Source organism: Desmodus rotundus, chromosome 6 (assembly GCF_022682495.2).
Source record: "Desmodus rotundus isolate HL8 chromosome 6, HLdesRot8A.1, whole genome shotgun sequence".
In the NCBI taxonomy this organism is placed as follows: domain Eukaryota; kingdom Metazoa; phylum Chordata; class Mammalia; order Chiroptera; family Phyllostomidae; genus Desmodus; species Desmodus rotundus.
Window position 1 is genome coordinate 20,956,657 of NC_071392.1, and position 18,541 is coordinate 20,975,197.

General features: G+C 37.1%; 1 protein-coding gene across 4 annotated transcripts in view; it reads left to right on the forward strand.

Moving 5' to 3' along the window:
- The first annotated feature begins 6,543 nt into the window (after nucleotides 1-6,543).
- AGMO (alkylglycerol monooxygenase) overlaps nucleotides 6,544-18,541 on the forward strand; it is a 284,230-nt gene continuing 272,232 nt past the window's right edge. For 3 of the 4 annotated variants that reach the window (XM_045185305.2, XM_045185307.2, XM_024577265.3), the window contains exons 1-2: nucleotides 7,183-7,483; nucleotides 8,865-8,995. In XM_045185305.2, coding sequence (XP_045041240.2) covers nucleotides 7,313-7,483; nucleotides 8,865-8,995 — 302 coding nt within the window. In that variant the 5' untranslated portion in view covers nucleotides 7,183-7,312. Of the gene's footprint in view, nucleotides 6,593-7,182; nucleotides 7,484-8,864; nucleotides 8,996-18,541 lie in introns of those variants that run through there. The other variant, XM_045185306.3, reaches the window with a different exon arrangement.

Consider the following 18,541-nt stretch of genomic DNA (forward strand, 5'->3'; position numbering starts at 1 on the left):
GTTGCAAATTATATCATAATATGATAAGATCTACAAAGTTGAAAAATCCTGAAAATTTCTGTGCTTCAAACATGTTCCTCACCCTGGTTCTGATACACAGAGCCCTGGTTGGAAAGAGACATCTTCCTGGCCAATATCAGGGGTAAAATAGACAAGATTTGGAGACTGGATCCAAATTCTAGAACAGAAACATCCGCACGGTAATGTGCTGCATACTTGCATTTTGGTCCAGAGCACTGGCTCCAAAGATTATAATGGAGCTGAAAATTTCCCATCACTCAATGGCACTGTAGCTGTGGTGAAGACCTAGTGCAATGTATTACTCATGTGTTTGTGGTGGTGCTGGAGTACAGTGTTTATAAAGTCATAAAGCCTACAGTGGTGGACAGTAATGTTGAAGGCCTTCACATTCATTCACCACTCACTCGCTGACTCATCTAGAGCACATTCCAGTCTTTTCAAGCCTCATTTATTGTAAATATCTGATACAGGTCTCCATTTTTAACTCTTTTATAGCATTTCTTTATTGCACTTTTTCTGTGTTTAGATGCACAGATATCATTGGGTTACATTTGCCTGCTATACTATGCTGTACAGGCTGGCAGCCTGGGGGCAATAGGCTGTACCACACAGCCGAAGTGAGTAGTGGGCTCTACCATCTAAGTGTTATGGAGTAAAGGGGTCCATTTGTCTGTGTGCATCAAAGCCCAATAAAACACAAACAGGAATGTAAGGGTTGAAACACGCAAGGGAGAAGGAGGCAGGTGAGTCCAGGTGCTAGATGAGACCAGTTGGAATCAAAAGGAAAGAAAGGAGGACAGGTCCTGTTAAAGAGATGGATTTCTGTGTGGCTATGCCAGGTTTGTGTAAGTACGCTCAATGATGTTGACGCAATGACAGTTCACCGAAGGACTCCTGTCTCAGAATGTATCCCTGTCATTAAGTGGTGCATGACTGTATTCTTAGAAGTGGCAACATTCACAGAGGCAAGGGTGTAGGAAAGGCACACAGCTTTGACGGTGGTGAAGAGAGGAGGCGGACAGGCATAAACAATGATGAGATCAATATTGACATTTTTATATTGGTAATTTCCAGTTATTTGGGGCATCATAGTGAAGTCATTTTGCCAAACTTCTCCAGGGCCTCATTTTTGGCTCAGGACCCCTCTGACTTCTGGGTGAGGTCCTGTTTTAGGATTATTTCTGGCACAGATAATGCATTTCTGAATTGTTTTTAAACATTTCTCTTAATATTTGGCTCAATAATATATTTCTGACTCCACTGGAGTGAGGCATCCCATGCATAATGGATAGAAACTGTGATGGGTGGAGCTGACTCTTTTCTCCATCAGGTGTTTGGGGATCAGAATGAGTCCCTGTTCATTGCTAACCCATCTGTCTTTCTGGTGAGGCAACTGGTTGGTTGTTTCTAAAGCTATGGGAGGTAGCTATTGAGAAACGCCCATCAAAATGAGACACTAAGTAGAGGATTGCTCTTTTTACTAGTTAAATAATCTATTAACTTAAAAAAATTATCTGCCACCTGATAGGAAGAAATTAACATATCTTATACCAATACACTCAATAAAGCTTTATAATAAAACAGAGTGAAATAAGTGATAAAAATTAAGCAAGGAATATATCAGCAGGAATCAATGGGAATCCAAGGGTGAGTTTAATGTGTCACCCCTTGAATCCTATACACTTGCCAGATTTATGCCATAAATTTGGCACTAAGCTACATATTAAACCATCTGAAGTGGGAAACATGATTAGGTAGGTGATTCATAGCGTCCATAAAATTAAATAACACAAATGCTGTTCAGGAGAAACACATTATTCTTGGTACTGAAACTAGAGAGAAATTCCTAACCACATGTCCGAGAGAATGATAAGAACTGGATTTATGTCTACGATGAATTGCTTCAACTCTGTTTCATAAAAGAAGGTTCACAGGTCCTTTCAACAGCAGGCAGCAGGTTCTGTGATGAATATTTAGGTAAAGGACTTTGTGTGATCTGCTGGTGTTATTAGAAACACACTTTTGTATGTAGAGTAGAACACTAGCCTCGCCTTTTACATATTTTCTAGCATATGCAAGTCTTTTATGGTGATTTTCCCTCAGATCGTGGTCATTAATTCCCATTACCAAAGGTAGGTGTCCTTTCTTTCCCAAACAGAGAAACGGCCCTATGGAGATCCTAATTTAGACAGCAATCCCTGTGTAATACCCACTCTCAGAGGCATTCACAAGTGTTAGATTAACAGTAATTCTTTATTAAATTACAATTGATAAGCTGCAAGTTGAGCAAATTAAATTTGCTCACCGCTGGGCTTGTCAGAACCTTCAAAATATTTATTATACGTTAGATGACTCTCTAAGAGCTGTATATGTTATTTTTGTGTTGTCTAGATACATTATTCAAAAGAAATCCTTCTCTTCGCTAAGTATCTCATGAGCTATTTCAAAAAAAATACTCTTGAGATCTTCCGAATTCTTTTACTCTGCATTGTGCATTTGGATTCATTCCAACTTCGACTCAAAATCAATCCTATAAAGAGCAAGTTACATGTATTCTGACACGGATACGTGCGCAGCAGCTTGGGTTGCTCTTTTGGCACTGACCACTCCTGAAATAACAATGAGATGTATTAGCTTGATAGTATTTTAAAGAAATAATTTCTGAAATAGTATTTGTTTTTTATTCTCTGAACTCCAATGTATGCCATAAATTTCCTGAAAGATCATCTTCTACCTGATCTTTGCCTTCTAATGCGGGGAAAGGACTTCGGCCAAGAGTAATAAAATCCGATCTAGGAAAACAGAGAGATTGATTTAAGTTTCACTTGGTGCCATTTTCTAATGAAAAGTATTAATACCAAGGATTCAAAGAGTCAGAGACAATATTAAAATTTTGGCAACATGGAGCTATATTCTTTTTAAAATTGCCCTCAAAGTAGATAGGAAAGAAAATAATGAGCTTCATATTGTGACAACCGTATCCTATACAAATGATGCAGTTATTTATATCTGAAAATATATAATGAAAATAAAAACAAGCCTGTGTCTACCAGGTGCTGGAATTCACGCAGAGCACCCGTAACTCTCACACTGGTGGGAACACCAAATGGTACATAAACTGTTGGGCAGTTTCTTAACATTAAAACAAATGCTTATTGGACTATACATTAAAATAGGAATAGGACATATACTTTTATTACTTCTATAATAAGTTTATTCATAGTAATGTTCAAATTGTAATATGTTGTTTACATAATTCAATGACAAAAAAATTGCCATACAGAAAAAAATAAATTTAATAGATATGATTTTAAATTAAAAATGAGTGTTGTTTAAGCTCGTGAACACGGTGGAAGAGTCTGTACAGGGAACTCAGCCTTATGTTTGGCTTGTAGCTGTTCTCGTCAGTGAGTTTTCCATGTTTCTGTAGCTAATTCTCCAGTTTTGAGCTTTGAACTCCAGATTTATAGACCCAGCTGCTGGAACCATTGCCACTTAGATGTCTACAGGCCTCTCGTATGATGTTTAAAGCCAAATACCCCAGTTTGTTCGTTATAGTAAATAACTCCATTCTTTCATCTGCCTAAACCAAACTTTTAAACTATGCATGTTCTCTCAGCCATTCTGTTAGTAAACCTTGTCATTTTTACCATCCAAATGTATCCAGAATCTTTCCACTTGCGAAAGTTACCGACATGGAGGGCCTGGACTCTATCAGTCATTTCTGAATAGTTTCTTCTTTCACTCTCCCCCCCTAAAGTCTGTTCTTCACACACACAGAAACCAGACTGATGGTTTTAATACCTGTGTAAGATCAGGTGATTCTTCTGTTCAAAACCCTCCAATGCTTTTTTGTCTGCATTAGTTAGGGCACGGTTGGCTTTAAATAACAACAATTGAAACACAGAACTCATTATAAGCTTAAATTTACTTAATGTCCTGATAGATGAGTAGCTCTACTCAAGTCATGATTTGGAGACCAACACATCTTCCCCTTGGAGGCTTTTCATTTATCATGTGGCTTCCAGATTTTCCAATAGGGAAGGCACTACATGAAATAGTGACTTCACACTGTATACATGACTAAATGCCAGATGACCGAAGGAACCCCAACCAAGAAATCCTGTGAACGTTCTAGAAGAAAATATATAAGATTATTTTTATGGAATTGTAATAAGTATACCATTTATAAGCAAGACCCAAAAGCAGAAGTAATAATATAAAAGATAACAGTACATATGAAGTTATAATTGTTGTATGGCAACATGCATATAACACAATTAAAAGAAAATACAGACAGAGAGCACTTGCCACATGCATGAGAGAAATACATAAACAAGATATAGAATTCAATTAGCTTACAAATCCATACAGAAAGAGAAGATAATGAAATCACATGCCAGGTATATTTAAAAAATCACACACAGAGAAAAACAAATGGCTAATAAAGGTAATGAAATGATTATCAAGGTCACTAGGGAGATGCAAATGAAAACAGGATGACATTTTGAACCAATCAATTGGCCAAAAACTATAAAAAATTGATAGCAGCCAGTGTTAGCAAGAGTGAAAGACAATTTTAAAGGTGGATTTGGCAGGAACTATCAAAGCATAGACTTTACAGACCCTTTGAGAACATAATTCCACTGCTAGGAATCTATTTAGTGCAAAAATGTGCACAAACGTACAAGGCATTCATGCCATGGTGTTCATTGATCCATTCTGTTTACTAAATAAAGCTGGAAGAGTACACTTAATTGCACAACAATGGCGAAACGGTGAAGTAAATTACGATGGCGCAATGGTCCCACGTTGACTTTTCCCTCAGATACACTCTCTGGTTTGCCCTTCCTTGCTGTGTCTCTCCAAGGAATGGCCCCTCCGACTTCTTTTTCTTGGCTCCTCTCTCAACTTCCTTTGACTCATGGAGGCCAATGACAAGTGCTGCTGGGAGAATGGCCAGCAGGGAGAAGCCACAGCAGTTTTTTCCATTCCTCCCTGCTCCTGCTGGACAGGCCCCTTGTGGTTCTCACTTTCTCTTGGTGACCCAGCCCCGGAGCCCTACTCACACAGCCTTCTCCTTTTGTCCCTATAGCTTAAGGATGCAAGTGGCTTCCTATTGATATTAATCTCTAGATTGCCTCTTTGTTCCCACTTGGCTTTCTACCTCTTCCACCATCTCTGTAATTAATCCTTTGTATTCAAGTTCCGCTACTTAAAATGATTTTTTTTCCTTCTGGAACACACAAACACACCTCTGCAGCCATTAAAAAAATGCTATATAACAATAAACTGAGTGGAAGAATGTTCCTGATAAATTGTTGACTGCAGAAGGAAAGTTGCTATATCTTCTATTTAAATGGTTTGTTAGAAAAAAATTAAACAATGTTCGTTAAAAGATATTCACATGATAGTAATGATAATGATAATAACAATCTTTGTAGGAAAAAGTTATGGCAAGACACCCACTGGGAAAAGTTCGTATGAAGTTGATGAGAGGGACGTGTGTGTTGAGGGGAAGGGATACAGCTACTTTTTAATTTGCACACAGCTTTGTTGATTGCATTTTTTCTCCCAAAATGCAATACATTTGTAATTTCAAAAATAATTTAAAAGCAGGTAACAAAACACTGTGTGCAATCTGATCACTTTGATTAAATATGTATGTCCATAAATATTTATTTGCCCTAGGAACTATCTGAAAAAAACAGTTAATTCTACAATATTTTGAAGGTGCAAATTTATTTCAAACAGGATTAATATATTGGGGGAAAACTGGAGCCTGCCATCCATACTCACGTGTGACTTGTTCATGGGAGACAGCAGGTGAATGTTAAAGGTTGCACCCAAGGAGCTGAAAGGTTTGAGGACACACAAATGCACACAAGTGCACATGCCTTAAACGTCAGCCAGCGTCCTCAGTTCACCTGGGAGCTGGGAGCTGCGGCATGCATATCTGGTTTTATGCATTGTCCGACTTCAGATAAGCCTCCCTCCACTACTCCACAATAGCTCACGATCTGTAGCTCTTCTAATGCCCTCTTCAGCTCTTTCTCAAGGCCAAGCAGTGTATTTATGGCACTACGCATACATTTCTTCATGTAACAATACATGGGTAAAAAATGTGCTATCACTTTTATTAGGTTCTGATATTTTTTTCCTCATGGGTCATTATAACCTTTCAGAGTATTATATGCTAATCCCATTTTTCATAAACCCCATGGTTTTTATTGCACCATTTTGCAAAATATAGTAATCTTCAGTAACACGTAAGTCACATGATAGCAGAACTGATTATTACTCTGGGTAGTAATTTGTTTGTTGCTTACCTATGGTTTCTAGTTTTTTTCATAAAACGAGAATATATTAATGATTTACTTGACTCTACATAAACATTTTTAAAATAAAAGATAAGGTGGGAGCCAAAGGATGATTACAACTATTACAGGTGAATGCTCGAGGAAGCGCCCTGTTAGAGGCAGCTCCACCGGACTCACTCGCGCTGCAATCAAGTGCCCTCCAGTCCACCTCCAAGAAGCAAACAAATTGAAGCTTCTTGGGGAAAAAAAAGGTAAGGTCTCGCAGCCACGACATGGGGGCTTTTTCAATCAGATATTGCCCATAAATTTTAACAATCAGATGTGACTAGTCAAGGTTCCATTAGATAATGTAAACCATGTAATAACCCAAATGCCCCTAAATGGGTTTGCAGACCCTCCGAAGCTAACACGATACAGATCCAGAAGTATACCGGTGTAATATATTCAGTGCTTGGAAACTTTCAAGCTCAGTCTTGTTAAATGAGATAAGAGCATCCCATCCTTTCAGGAAATGATGACTCTGAGGGGAGATGACACAGTGAACACCACATGAATTTCAAAAGGGAGGAGAAAAATGAATTTTCTTCAGGTGACTTGAGTCTTGAAATCCTGCCCAGTTTTTCAGATTGAAATTTTACCTGTTAACACTTTTTTTCCTTCCCTTTTCCAAGGAGATATTGTGTTTGTTTTTTTTTTTAAAATAAGTTACTCCACCTATAGCTAAACTCCACTATTTATCTTTGATTTGGGCAGCATTGCCCTCCTCCCTCCCCAGCATGCCTAGTTTCTGGAACAGCTCCCACTGAAATGAACTTTGAACTCATTCTTGATCCCAGTATTTTCCTGTTTCTGCACAGAATCTGCTGTTGGCTGTGCTCTCTTTGGAGCTTTGTTTCTAGCCGTTCTCTGACAAAGGGCTTGTTCTGTGAAGCACATCTCGTCCTCTTTGTCCAGCCTCTCTGGCTGCAACCATGAATCACAAATATTCTCCATCTGGGAATCAGACCAGGGCCAAGATGAAGAACCCAGAAGCCCAACAGGATGTTTCAGTTTCCCAGGGAATTCGCATGATGTTTTACATGATGAAGCCCAATGAAACGTCATTCCAAACTCTAGAAGAGGTGCCTGATTATGTAAAAAAGGTGAGACTATCTGGGAAGAGGCTGTGTTTGCTTTTTCTTAATAAGAAGTTAAACACATAGTGGGGTTTTGTTTACTTTCATTCTTCAGATTATGAAGTTCGAATGAAAAGAATTCAGTTTCATAAAGACACGGAACAAAAGTAGAATTTCTACTTGAACTGAATTTCCATACAATATCCATAACTATCTTCTCTTATCGAACTCCTTCCCCCTGATATGTCACTCCAGAATATGACAAAACCTTTAAAGCTTTTCTGGACACAGTGACATTACAAATTTAGCTGACATCAGTAAACTTTGTAACAATCTTGTTTTTAAAGGGTAAACTTGTCTATTACCTCCCAGGAAACTATTTCCCCTTTAATTTGGTAGCATAGTTCTGCAGAATGGATACACAGATCACTGAGTCCAATTCTGACTTCCTAACTTTGAACTTGAACCAAGTTTTATTTGACTCTGAAGTGTTTAGAGGCACTTTTCACTTTTGGTTCCTGGCTATGATTGGAAATGGAAATATCCAGAATTAGAACTTGAATACTGAAGTTCCCCACCCTGTCAAAGTTGTTCCTATAACACTTACTAGTTCAGACAAGAAATAGAAAAAAAAAAAAGACCTCAGAGAATATGTTGTTGGGAGTTCAGTTTTAAAAACTTTAAAACTCATGATCAGCTTCCAAATGAGTGAAACCCATAACTTTTTTTTTCAGGATTCATATTGCTCCTACTTTCTGATGTTTTAAGAAAAAATGTGGTGTTTACATCTTTATAAGTCATTACTTTTTTATATTGTAACACCAAACCTACTCCACTATTTGGTCATTGATAGTGCAGCCTAAAAACCCTATTATATAAAACAAAATTATAGCAGAATGAATAAAACTTGAATGATGTTTCAAGCACTTAAAATGACTTTATTCTTTGAAATAATCAGAAAAACATTCTCAGTTTCGATTTTGTCATTTCAGTAATGCTAATACTGAAAAACTAGAATTATGTACATCCTTAAGGAATCCCTTTTAAAGGGAATCTAGCTCAGACATATGTAGATAATACACTAGTGGTTATTGCACTTATGTTAAAATATATTTTTTAGATCTAACTGGTAACATGTCCTTCCTAATCTTCTTTTCTTGGTGCAATTATCATATCTGTTTATATTTTATTTCCAAATTGGTTGATAGAATTGGAGCACCTGCTTAATATATGTCTGAAATAATCAAATTTATTTGTTAGGGGAAATGATCCCCTAAGAAAGTTACCTACCTTCTCTTTCTATGAGATGTCACTCTGGACCTCCCACTTCTAGAATGATTAATTAGGAAATGTGGGAGAATTTCATACCGAGCACAATAGCAGCTCTTTTCTGCAATTTCCTTTCCAGGCAACTCCATTTTTCATTTCACTGATGCTGCTTGAACTGGTTGTCAGCTGGATTCGCAAAGGGAAGCCACCAGGCCGTTTGGATGATGCATTAACATCGATATCAGCTGGTGTTCTGTCTCGGCTTCCAAGGTGAGTTACTTGGTTAGCAACACTGAGAGAATCAACTGAAATTCTCAAACATGATGGAAAAGGAATTGATTTGCACATACATCTCCAAAGAATTCAGTTACTGTCATTATTTAAAATTTTGATATTTTGTTCACTATGGATTTTTCTTTCCATTCATTAAAAAATACTGCTCTGCATATTATTGATCTTGTTTACTGAGCTAATCAGGGCCCCTTTAAATTTTGTGTCTGAAGAGTGTGCTTCATTCGCTTGACCTTAGTTCCAGCCCTGAGTTATGGTCTAGTCATCTATTGGAAAATGAGTTTTGCTGCAGGGAACCTCACATACAATAGCTATCTGGTGTGCAGACATTCCCTAGTCAAATGTCCCATAAAGCGGGACCACTATAGTGGCCTCCTGAGTGTGTCCCTGTCCATAGACCTACCTCATTTGCAGCCGAACATTTCCATAACGTGCAAATGGTGGGAACGCTCTACAGTTCCATATTGCCTGATGATAACGCATGAATTCCTTTCCTGAACCAAGGAAGCTTTGGTCTATCCACCTTTGCTTCCGGTCCCTTTATTGCTATTCCGCATTTTGCAATATGTGTTCCTTCCATACTCTATTTCTTTCCATTGCCCAGAGGTCTAACATGTTTCCCTGTTTGGAAAGCCACCCATGTGGCAAACTCTCATTCATTTCTTAAGTCTAGGCATAGACTTCTCTCGAAGAATCATACTCTTCTAAATCATATTTGATTTCTAACCCTATGTTAGACACCACTTCATACGGTCCCATGGAATCTGGTACTTACCCTGGATATAGAATTTTCTCATGGTATCGACTCATCTGTTTTCCTCACAGCCCTTCCTGCTAGCTTGCATGTAACTGGAGAGAAAGGAGTGTTCTTCTTCATAGTATTAACTCCTCTGTGTGGAATAGTGTTTGGTACATGGTAGTTTTTTCTTTCTCATTTAATATTCTCATAGTGTTATGTTAATGACAAAACTGGATAATGAGGAGACCTAACGATAGTAAACAGTAAATCACCTATGTGGGGAGAAACATACTTTCCTTTATCCTCAAGGTGTTTCTAGTTGGTCTAGTAATCGAGTAGACAAAAGACAAATTAGCAAGAGAAAAAAACAAATTTGAAACATACACAGGTATGGTAACACTGCATACATGAGAGAGTCAGAACCCTGTGTGCAGGAGAGGTTCAGAGATAGAAAGGGAACATGGCTATATAAGGCATCCTGAGCTAGATGAGGTGAGGTGCCTTGGGGACTTCAAACGGTCATGGAGGCTCCTAAAAAGAGCAGACCTTAGTAAACAGGAGTTTTCCCTGCCCCATAGATAAGTCAAAAAAACTTATCTCGGATAATCTCTTATGGGCAAAGCAGCTAATTCGAGTTCTTCTAGGTAGTTAAGGAGTAGGGGAGAAGTTTCTCTTGAGCTTGCAGCTAAAGTTGCATTTGGCTCAAAACAATCTGCATACCACAGAGGCACACTTGGGGTGACTTGTTCTGGACCCCCACACCTACTACATTTTAGAAAGAGTAATTATAATACGTGTAAAGGAGAAGCCCATGAGCATTTACCAGAGAGGCAGAGGGTGAGGGAAGATCCCCTCAGAAGTACTTGCTCTGCTTTGTGTTGTTGATGAATGTTCTCATTCCTGCTTCCCACCCATTGCTTCTTTTACTGTTTTAAGAGCTTACTTCTGACCAGTGCTCATTACTTAGGAATGTTTCTATGAACCGCCCAGTGGGAAACCAAGGTGGATTTTTTAAAAAAGAAAATAAAATGAAAACTTAAGGATATCTGAGAAATGGTGAAACAATTTCATACAATTGCATAAAGTTATTTAGATAGGAAGTAAACCTAAAAGCAAAATTTCTTTCATAAATGACACTATGAAACAGATAGGTTAATAGGTATAAAATAATAATAATAACATAATAATTATAATTACTCTCTGAAAAACTACTTGTATGGTTGCCCATTGTTGTCAGAATCAGAGGCGATATCTCAAGTTATTTGCAGTTAATTTCTGGAATATACTAAATAAGAATTTACAGTTATACATAATATGCTCTATTTCACGACTCTCTTGAACAGAATTGAACAAGAAAAATGTCTAACATACAGAAAGGATATGTAGGTTTGGTTATTGAAAATTACCCACTTGGTTCCTGTAGTTCATTCTGAGACTGTTAAGTATACGGGTTTATGGAAATCAGACAACGGATGAACTGTAAAAGTAGCTTCGTAACTGAGAAGCGCCCTGCAGGCGCAAATATGGATCACATATTCTATTGAATTGAAATGAATTTATTAAACACTCCAGGAGACATCAAGTTGAATGAATGCTTCAGGATTCCTTTTACTCTTTCAAGTTTGACGTTGGTCAAAGTGAAATTTGATTGTTCTCTTATCATAACGCTGGAGAGACCGGAAAACTGCATCTTCAGTCCTATAATTGTGCTCAGCAGTGTGACTTTAAAACGGTACAGGGTTATAACAGGATATGCGAGAATCAGAAATTTAGTTTTGCTAAAAACAAACCCCCAAAGCATCAGGAAGCTAGGAAGAAGGAGGGAGAGAAAGATGCAGTTCTTTCCCTTCACATTCCACTATTCATAACACTCCTTCAGCTAACACAAGCTGTTAACTGATGCCCTTTGAAGAAAGGTAAAAGGTTGTGAACTTGAATTTGGAGCATATTTTTCTATGGTTGTATTTCGAAGGTGAACAGCAAATGGCTTCTTTTTTTTTGTTCCGGGAGGTGTGAACAGCAATTCTAAATTGTGAAATGTGGACAAATTAAATTTTGCAATTCATGTCACCTTTATAGCCATTTATCTAAAAATCTCAGCAAAGCAAATTATCTGAAAATACATTTAAAAAATATTTTTGTTTTATTTTGTTGCTGTTAAAAAAACAGATGTAAGCAGAGAAGGAAAGCTGATCCTCAGGATCCACTCCACTCCATCCCTCGGCAAGAGACGCGAAGGGGGATTTAACAGAAACTCTTAAAACAATATTTCAGTTGAAGCCACAGCATCAAGGGGAACCCTTGTGCAAATCATTAACAGCTGAAGGTTAGATTAACACGGCACTGACCGTATCCTCTCCGAGGGACTAATTTCATTTTCCACACGAGCAGCAGTGGCTTGCCGCGTCCTTAAACTACACGATGGCAAGAGAAACGGTGGTACACCATTTGTTAATTCGTTTGAGAGGAGTTACACTTTGGATAATAATTCCAAATAGGCATGCGGCCTCTGACAAAAGAAGTTGTGGGAATCAAAGTGAAACCAGGAACATATTTTTCCACTTTGCCCTTCATGTAATGGAAATGCTGTAGGCAGACTTTGAGGAAAAACAATGTTTATTTGAGGATCTCAATTTTATTGTTACATAAAATTTGAAATATCCTGAAGATTAGTAGCATACGTAGCACATTGACAGAGAAAACTACATGCTGTAGCTTTCAAATCTTTATGTGAGGGAAAAATATTAATCATAAGATTATATCTTGTTTACAAGCCTGTCGAACAGACCATCCTGTGTAATAAAAGTCCATCTGTCCTAAGTACCAGATTCTGGGCAGGCCTGCATCTGTTTTGCTCTTCTGGAATCCAGTAGGTAACCCTCCTAGTCGGAATCTAGTCTTGAAGTTATAGACGGATAGTTTTACTTACAATAGTTAAATACTGTGTATCGCATGCAGACAACCTGCCCTTCTATCAATCACTTGCATAAGGTGGTGATAAAAAATTAAACTTAGCAAAAATTTTACTAAATCTATTTTTTTAAATCTATCTAAAATATCCTGCTACTGACTTAAATGCTAACGAGTGAAAAATAATCACATTTTTTTCCCCTGCTTGTTTAAGCAGAACTCAATTTCCAATCCTTCATTAGAAAACCGGGACCTCAATTTGTTACTTCCTTCCAATGTTTCTGCTTCCATAAATTGCATCCTCCCCAGAGAAATTTTATTCCCGATATAAATATCTACAGTATGTTTGTTTTTAATGGGTTCATTTATTCTGTTGAAACAGCAGATTATAAATCAAATTGCAAAAGATTGGAGGGATAATTTAAGTAGGTAAATTTTCAAATAAGTTGGGGACACTCCACTTTTAATATAAATGGGTCACTGCCAAATTTCACCACTGAGTTAGCTCCGCAATGTTCAACCGTACGTATGCACAGTTTTACCGGCCATGACTGCCCTGGAATTTTCCATTCCTGAGAAGAATATTTCAAAAAAGAAATTTAAAAAGGAGGAAATTAAACTTCTTTAAAATACTTCAGGCTCCTTGGGGTGGGGCTGGATAAGGAAAAATTGCACACTGGGTTTTTATACTAGGCTTTGGAATCGGAGACAATACTGCTGATGGCAACATCGGACTTCTGACAAAGGAATGCCTGTCACTTTGGGTGATGACTTCCATAAATATTTATTCTTTGTCCAAAATAAGAGATAAACGCATTTGGGTATGTTAATAAAAATATTTAATAATACTAGTAATGTATTTATTAACCCAGAAAATAATTAAATAGAACATCCCCTGTGAAGAAAATAAAATTTAAAAACTGGCTGGTTTGTTAATTATAATTGGTAAGGAGAACGCCCCGTTTCCTCTAAAATTTAACCTTAGAAACTTTATTAATAGACTTTGTTAGTAATTGTGTAACTTCAGATATTGCTGTTAGAATAACCTTCCTTAATGAATGCAAACTTCCTTGTGTTTATTAGTCTGGATTTATATGCTTGTTCAATAGAGTAATTGGATTACTTGAAGTAATTTACTTCTTGCACAGTGAAAAATACAGCAAATTTACTTCTAAATCTGCCACATTGTGTTTATAAAACCTATGATTTTGTGGTTTCAGTAAAATTAAATTAGATAATTGTTTCATAAACATACGTTATTTCACAGTAAGTAACAGTAGTACGAACTTTATCTGTCTGCAGAAGGAAGAGGTTGCATTATGTATTTTGTTACTACGGAGCAAAAATTAATATTCCACTAGATGGAGCAAAAGTGGCAGAAGCTTTACAGATAAACAGAGCGAGTTCTTGGGCCAGGCTTAAGAGATTTTGAAATGAATAAATAACCAAATGTCTTCGAAAAGCCAATACCTATATAGTACAAATATATTTAATTATTTAAACTTTCTGAAGCTTATAAGGATATTTAGAATGATCTCATCTAAATAGTGATTTGTTTTCTGATTTAAGGAACAAGATTATTAGAAATAAAAATGTCTAATTTACTTTCTTACTTTGCAGAATCTGGCCAAATCCACCCAGCTCTAACATCACACCCAGCTCTAATGATAGTTGTGAAGTGGTATAAAGTGGCAGATGTCCTGAGTACTGGGTGTGTAAATCATACTGCTGAAAGTTACTCTGAAATTTTAACAGTTTACAATGAGAGCATTACACCAAACTTCATTTGTTTGATTAATGATTAAAGCATGAAAGTATGTGAGATCTAGATAAGTTTGTGGTCCATTCAGCCTAAAGCTCTCGTAACTGAAAGGGTGAATGACATGCCCGACATTACCTTTGTATTTTACATTCAAACTGAGATGACTGTTATAACTAATTAGCTCTAATTAGTTATCTCAATCCCCAAATAATGTTTACTCAATTTATTAATTATTTTTAAATCTGAACCTCATAAATTAATGTTACCTTTTTAAAAAATCCAGGATCATACCAGAATAGCAATTTAGTGCCTCACCAGATTTTTTATAGCAACTAAATATTGACAGGACAAATTTCTACTGTTCAGAGAAAATGTTATATATGCACATAAAGAATTAGCTACTTTTTGTTTTCCAAAGACAGACCTCAGACCCGAGAGAAAATAGCAATTTGGAGGGAATTTACAAAGCAAAACAGACAATGAGAGGAGAGCCTCCACATGTACAGGTTGTTTATTTGAGGCTTCTAATGTCTCCTTATATTTAGATCACTTTTTGGTCTTGCATTTCAAACTTAGTGAGTAGAAGGGATCTAGTCTTTGGTTATTCAAAGCCGCTGTACTACCCAATGTTCCATCTCCATGTGATACAGTAAGCTCACCATATACACACTTATTACATATGTCACCTCCCACAGGATGGGGTTTACAGAATTGAGGTTTGAATTCCAGAGTGCAGAGTCATGGACTTGGGGCTGGGGCTGGGGCTGGACGAAGACGAAGGAATTTGGAAAAGAAAGAGGAAGGCGCTTTGGTTTATGATTCAAGGTCTGGTGGGAACATTTTTGAAAATGTAGGTGCTATTTCCTGCAATCAAGGGTTTTCCAGAGCTTGATAATCATTTCCCAGCTGTATCCCTTTGCCGAATTGTTTTTAGTTGTGGGCAGTCCGTGGCTGTTTTTTCCCATTTAGGATGGAAGAAGATCGTATTCATCTTGCTGATAGAAAGCAGGGAATTTAACTCCCACAGCGTCTCCCCTCTTCCCTTCGCCTGGAGGAAAGTTTGGCTTCGTGCTAAAGTGTGAAAAAAAAAAAACCCTTGACTGTAGTATGTCAGGCATATTTCAGCTCGATTTGTGTCAACCCTAATAAGTAAGTTGACAAAGTAATAAATTGGGTGTCTGCTCAAGATCTGGCACCTGTACAGGAAATAAAAAAGTGCTTTAAGTGCAGGCAGGTTCTCTTTGTTTTACAAAAATGGGAGTTTTCCAGGGACCCTCTTCCTCTTATTGAAGTCTTGGTGTCCTAAAATCTATTTTGATTTTCACCTGCAGGACAAGAGAGATAACAGCTGTTCAAAAAGATTCTGAATTGATAAGACCTTGATGTGGCTGGTGATTATGTTTGCCCTCCCTGTATTGTCCAGTGTCTCTTACTACGAATTTACTGAACAAGTGAATGAATCCGTGAATGGATTGGTTTTGGCAAGGTGTACTAAAGCTTATGTAAAATATTATAGATTATTTCAATTTTCTGTTGCATATTCTCAGTTTGAATTTTTGTTTCTGGATCCGCCATTTTTTAGGGTTATCAACTGGGGCAGTTTTAGTCCCCAGCAGACATTGGATATCTTGTTGTCACAGCTTGGTTAGTGGGCCGTGCCACTGGTATCGAGTAAACAGAGGTCAGAGGTGCCGCTACACATTCTACAATTCCCAGGACGAGCCTTCATGACAAAGAATTGTTGGGCCCAAATGGCAATAATGTCAAGGTTTAGAATCCTGGCTTTAGAGAAACTACTGGGCTTAACCATATAAAATTGATATTATTTATCAGTTTTACCTAAAAGTATAGTTAACCCTCTACTAATGGGTGATAGGAAACAATTTTAAGATTTCATAATCTGTTTCCATAGAACAGACCCCAACAAAAAAGAATGATCTTGTTCAAGCGTCAATAATGTAAATAAATAAAAGTTATCAACCAAGATAACATGCTTTAAAATAAAATTTGTTCTACCCCCCTATTTTGATAAATAACCTATATGACAAATTGGAAGACCACAAGCAGGCTTGGACCACTTTGACGGGGGATTGTGGAGTACCCAGAACATGCCCGAGTTGTGACAGGAGCTCTGGGCAGGCCGTTCCTTTGGGCCAAGGACTCACACTCAGGGATGAAAATGCTCTTTTCAGCCATGTAATTGTTGAAGGTCATTGAGAGGAATGCTGGTTGGCCCATGAATAGTACCTGGGCAATTGGAGGCTTCTTGCCCATCTCCTGTCTTTAGATTGTGCATTCTGCCTCCTCTTTCCATACCAGCAGCTGTTTCAGGAGGGAGCCTTGAGAGAGTAAGGTGTTGCTGAGACCATCTGGATTCAATACGTGACTGAACCTAGTTAAAGCCTCTACACAGACATACCTCATTTTTTTGCAATTCACTTTACTGCGCTTCGCAGGTGTTGCGTAATTTTACAAATTGAAGGCAAGACCCTCCATCAACAAAAAGGTTATGACTCGCTTTATTGCGGTGGTCTGGGACCAAACCCTCAACATGTCCAAGCTCTGCCTGCCTACGCTTTTAAGATTCTGGCAGGCTGGGGCGGAGGTTTCCTCGTCTTGCGGTTGCCTCAGACAAGCTTTGTATGTAAGTTTTCGTGTTTATTAACTTGCCGCCCACAAATCTGAAGTGGTCTGTCTCTTCCTTAGGTCTCTTCTTGCCCTCTGGGTATGAGGGCCATTTTACAGACCCAAAACAATCTCGAATTGAAAAGTGGGTTGAAAGATTTAATGATATGCAGTCCTGTTCAAAAGTGTAGTTACTTGGCATTTCTATTAGTTATTTATCTTCATGCTGTTATAAAGTAGCCTACAGTTTTATTTTACAGATTAAATAATAGAAGCATTCAAAATATGGGACAATTTTTACTTTACTAAATTAATTAAAGTCACAGGATAATAAAATCAAAAGTACATTAAAATTAAAGGCCTGGTCTCCACAGAAGCTGACCATATAAAGGGAAATACTATTAAAATGCTGAATTTTAACAATATACTAATTGAAGCTGGTTCTTCAACTTCTATTTAAAATTAGAATATTTAAGAATTACCTCATTTGTTTGTGGTTTATAAATAAATCTTTATTAGGTAGAACTATCAATTCATTTTACATGTTAATGATAAATATGAAAGAAAAAATTTAATTCAAATTCATAAAAATGATAAAAGGAATAATTATCTTGAGTCTGATCTTACATTTAATCACAGAAAAGTTGAAAAGAAAATTACCACACTATATAAAATTGAAGTATATTTTGTATACTTTTTGAAAGTTCTTAAAGTAGGCATTTACAAGTTACAGCCTGGTGTAATAGGTTACAAGACATATTCTGCTCTCTGGATTTTAAAAACAATTGTTTATTTTAACTAGTTTCATATACTTTATTTCTAAGAGAATATCATTACCTTATACCTTGAATGTCCTAAGAAATATTGAAATGCTACAAGTATCCAATCTGTAATATTGAGAATAATATCTAAAAATCATTAGGGCTGTGTGTATGTATGAAAGAAAGGAAGGAGAGAGCAGAGAGAGAGAGAGAGAGAATAGTTAGCCAGAAGCAGCTTTAACCTAAAGGCAAATGTTATGGGATTAACATATTTTAAGGCAGTAGGCAATTTGCAGTCCTCTTTTTAAATTACTATTTATAATTTTTACCTTCTATATTTTCTTTAAAAAGCAACCTTACTGTATTCATTAAGATTTAGAACTGACAAGTATAGAAAGTGAGTCAAAGTTTTGTAATGTTTATGTTTATGGGTTCCATGGAAAGTATTTTTGGAGACATAAGAACGGAATGACTTTCTAAATTCCGTGAACTTGAGAATGCAAAGGGGCGCCATCCGTGGTAACTATGAAACAAGGGAGACATCAGGTGAGTGGTGTTGCCACTAAGAAAACTGAGCCTCTTAAAAGGCATGATGGAGTGAGTAATAGGATGTAACAAAGAAGGGGAAAGGATGTTATTTTTACATATAAATATATTAATTTTAAAATATTACATAAACTGTTTTTAGCATAATTTTACATCTAAAATGTAGTATCATCATTGCTTGT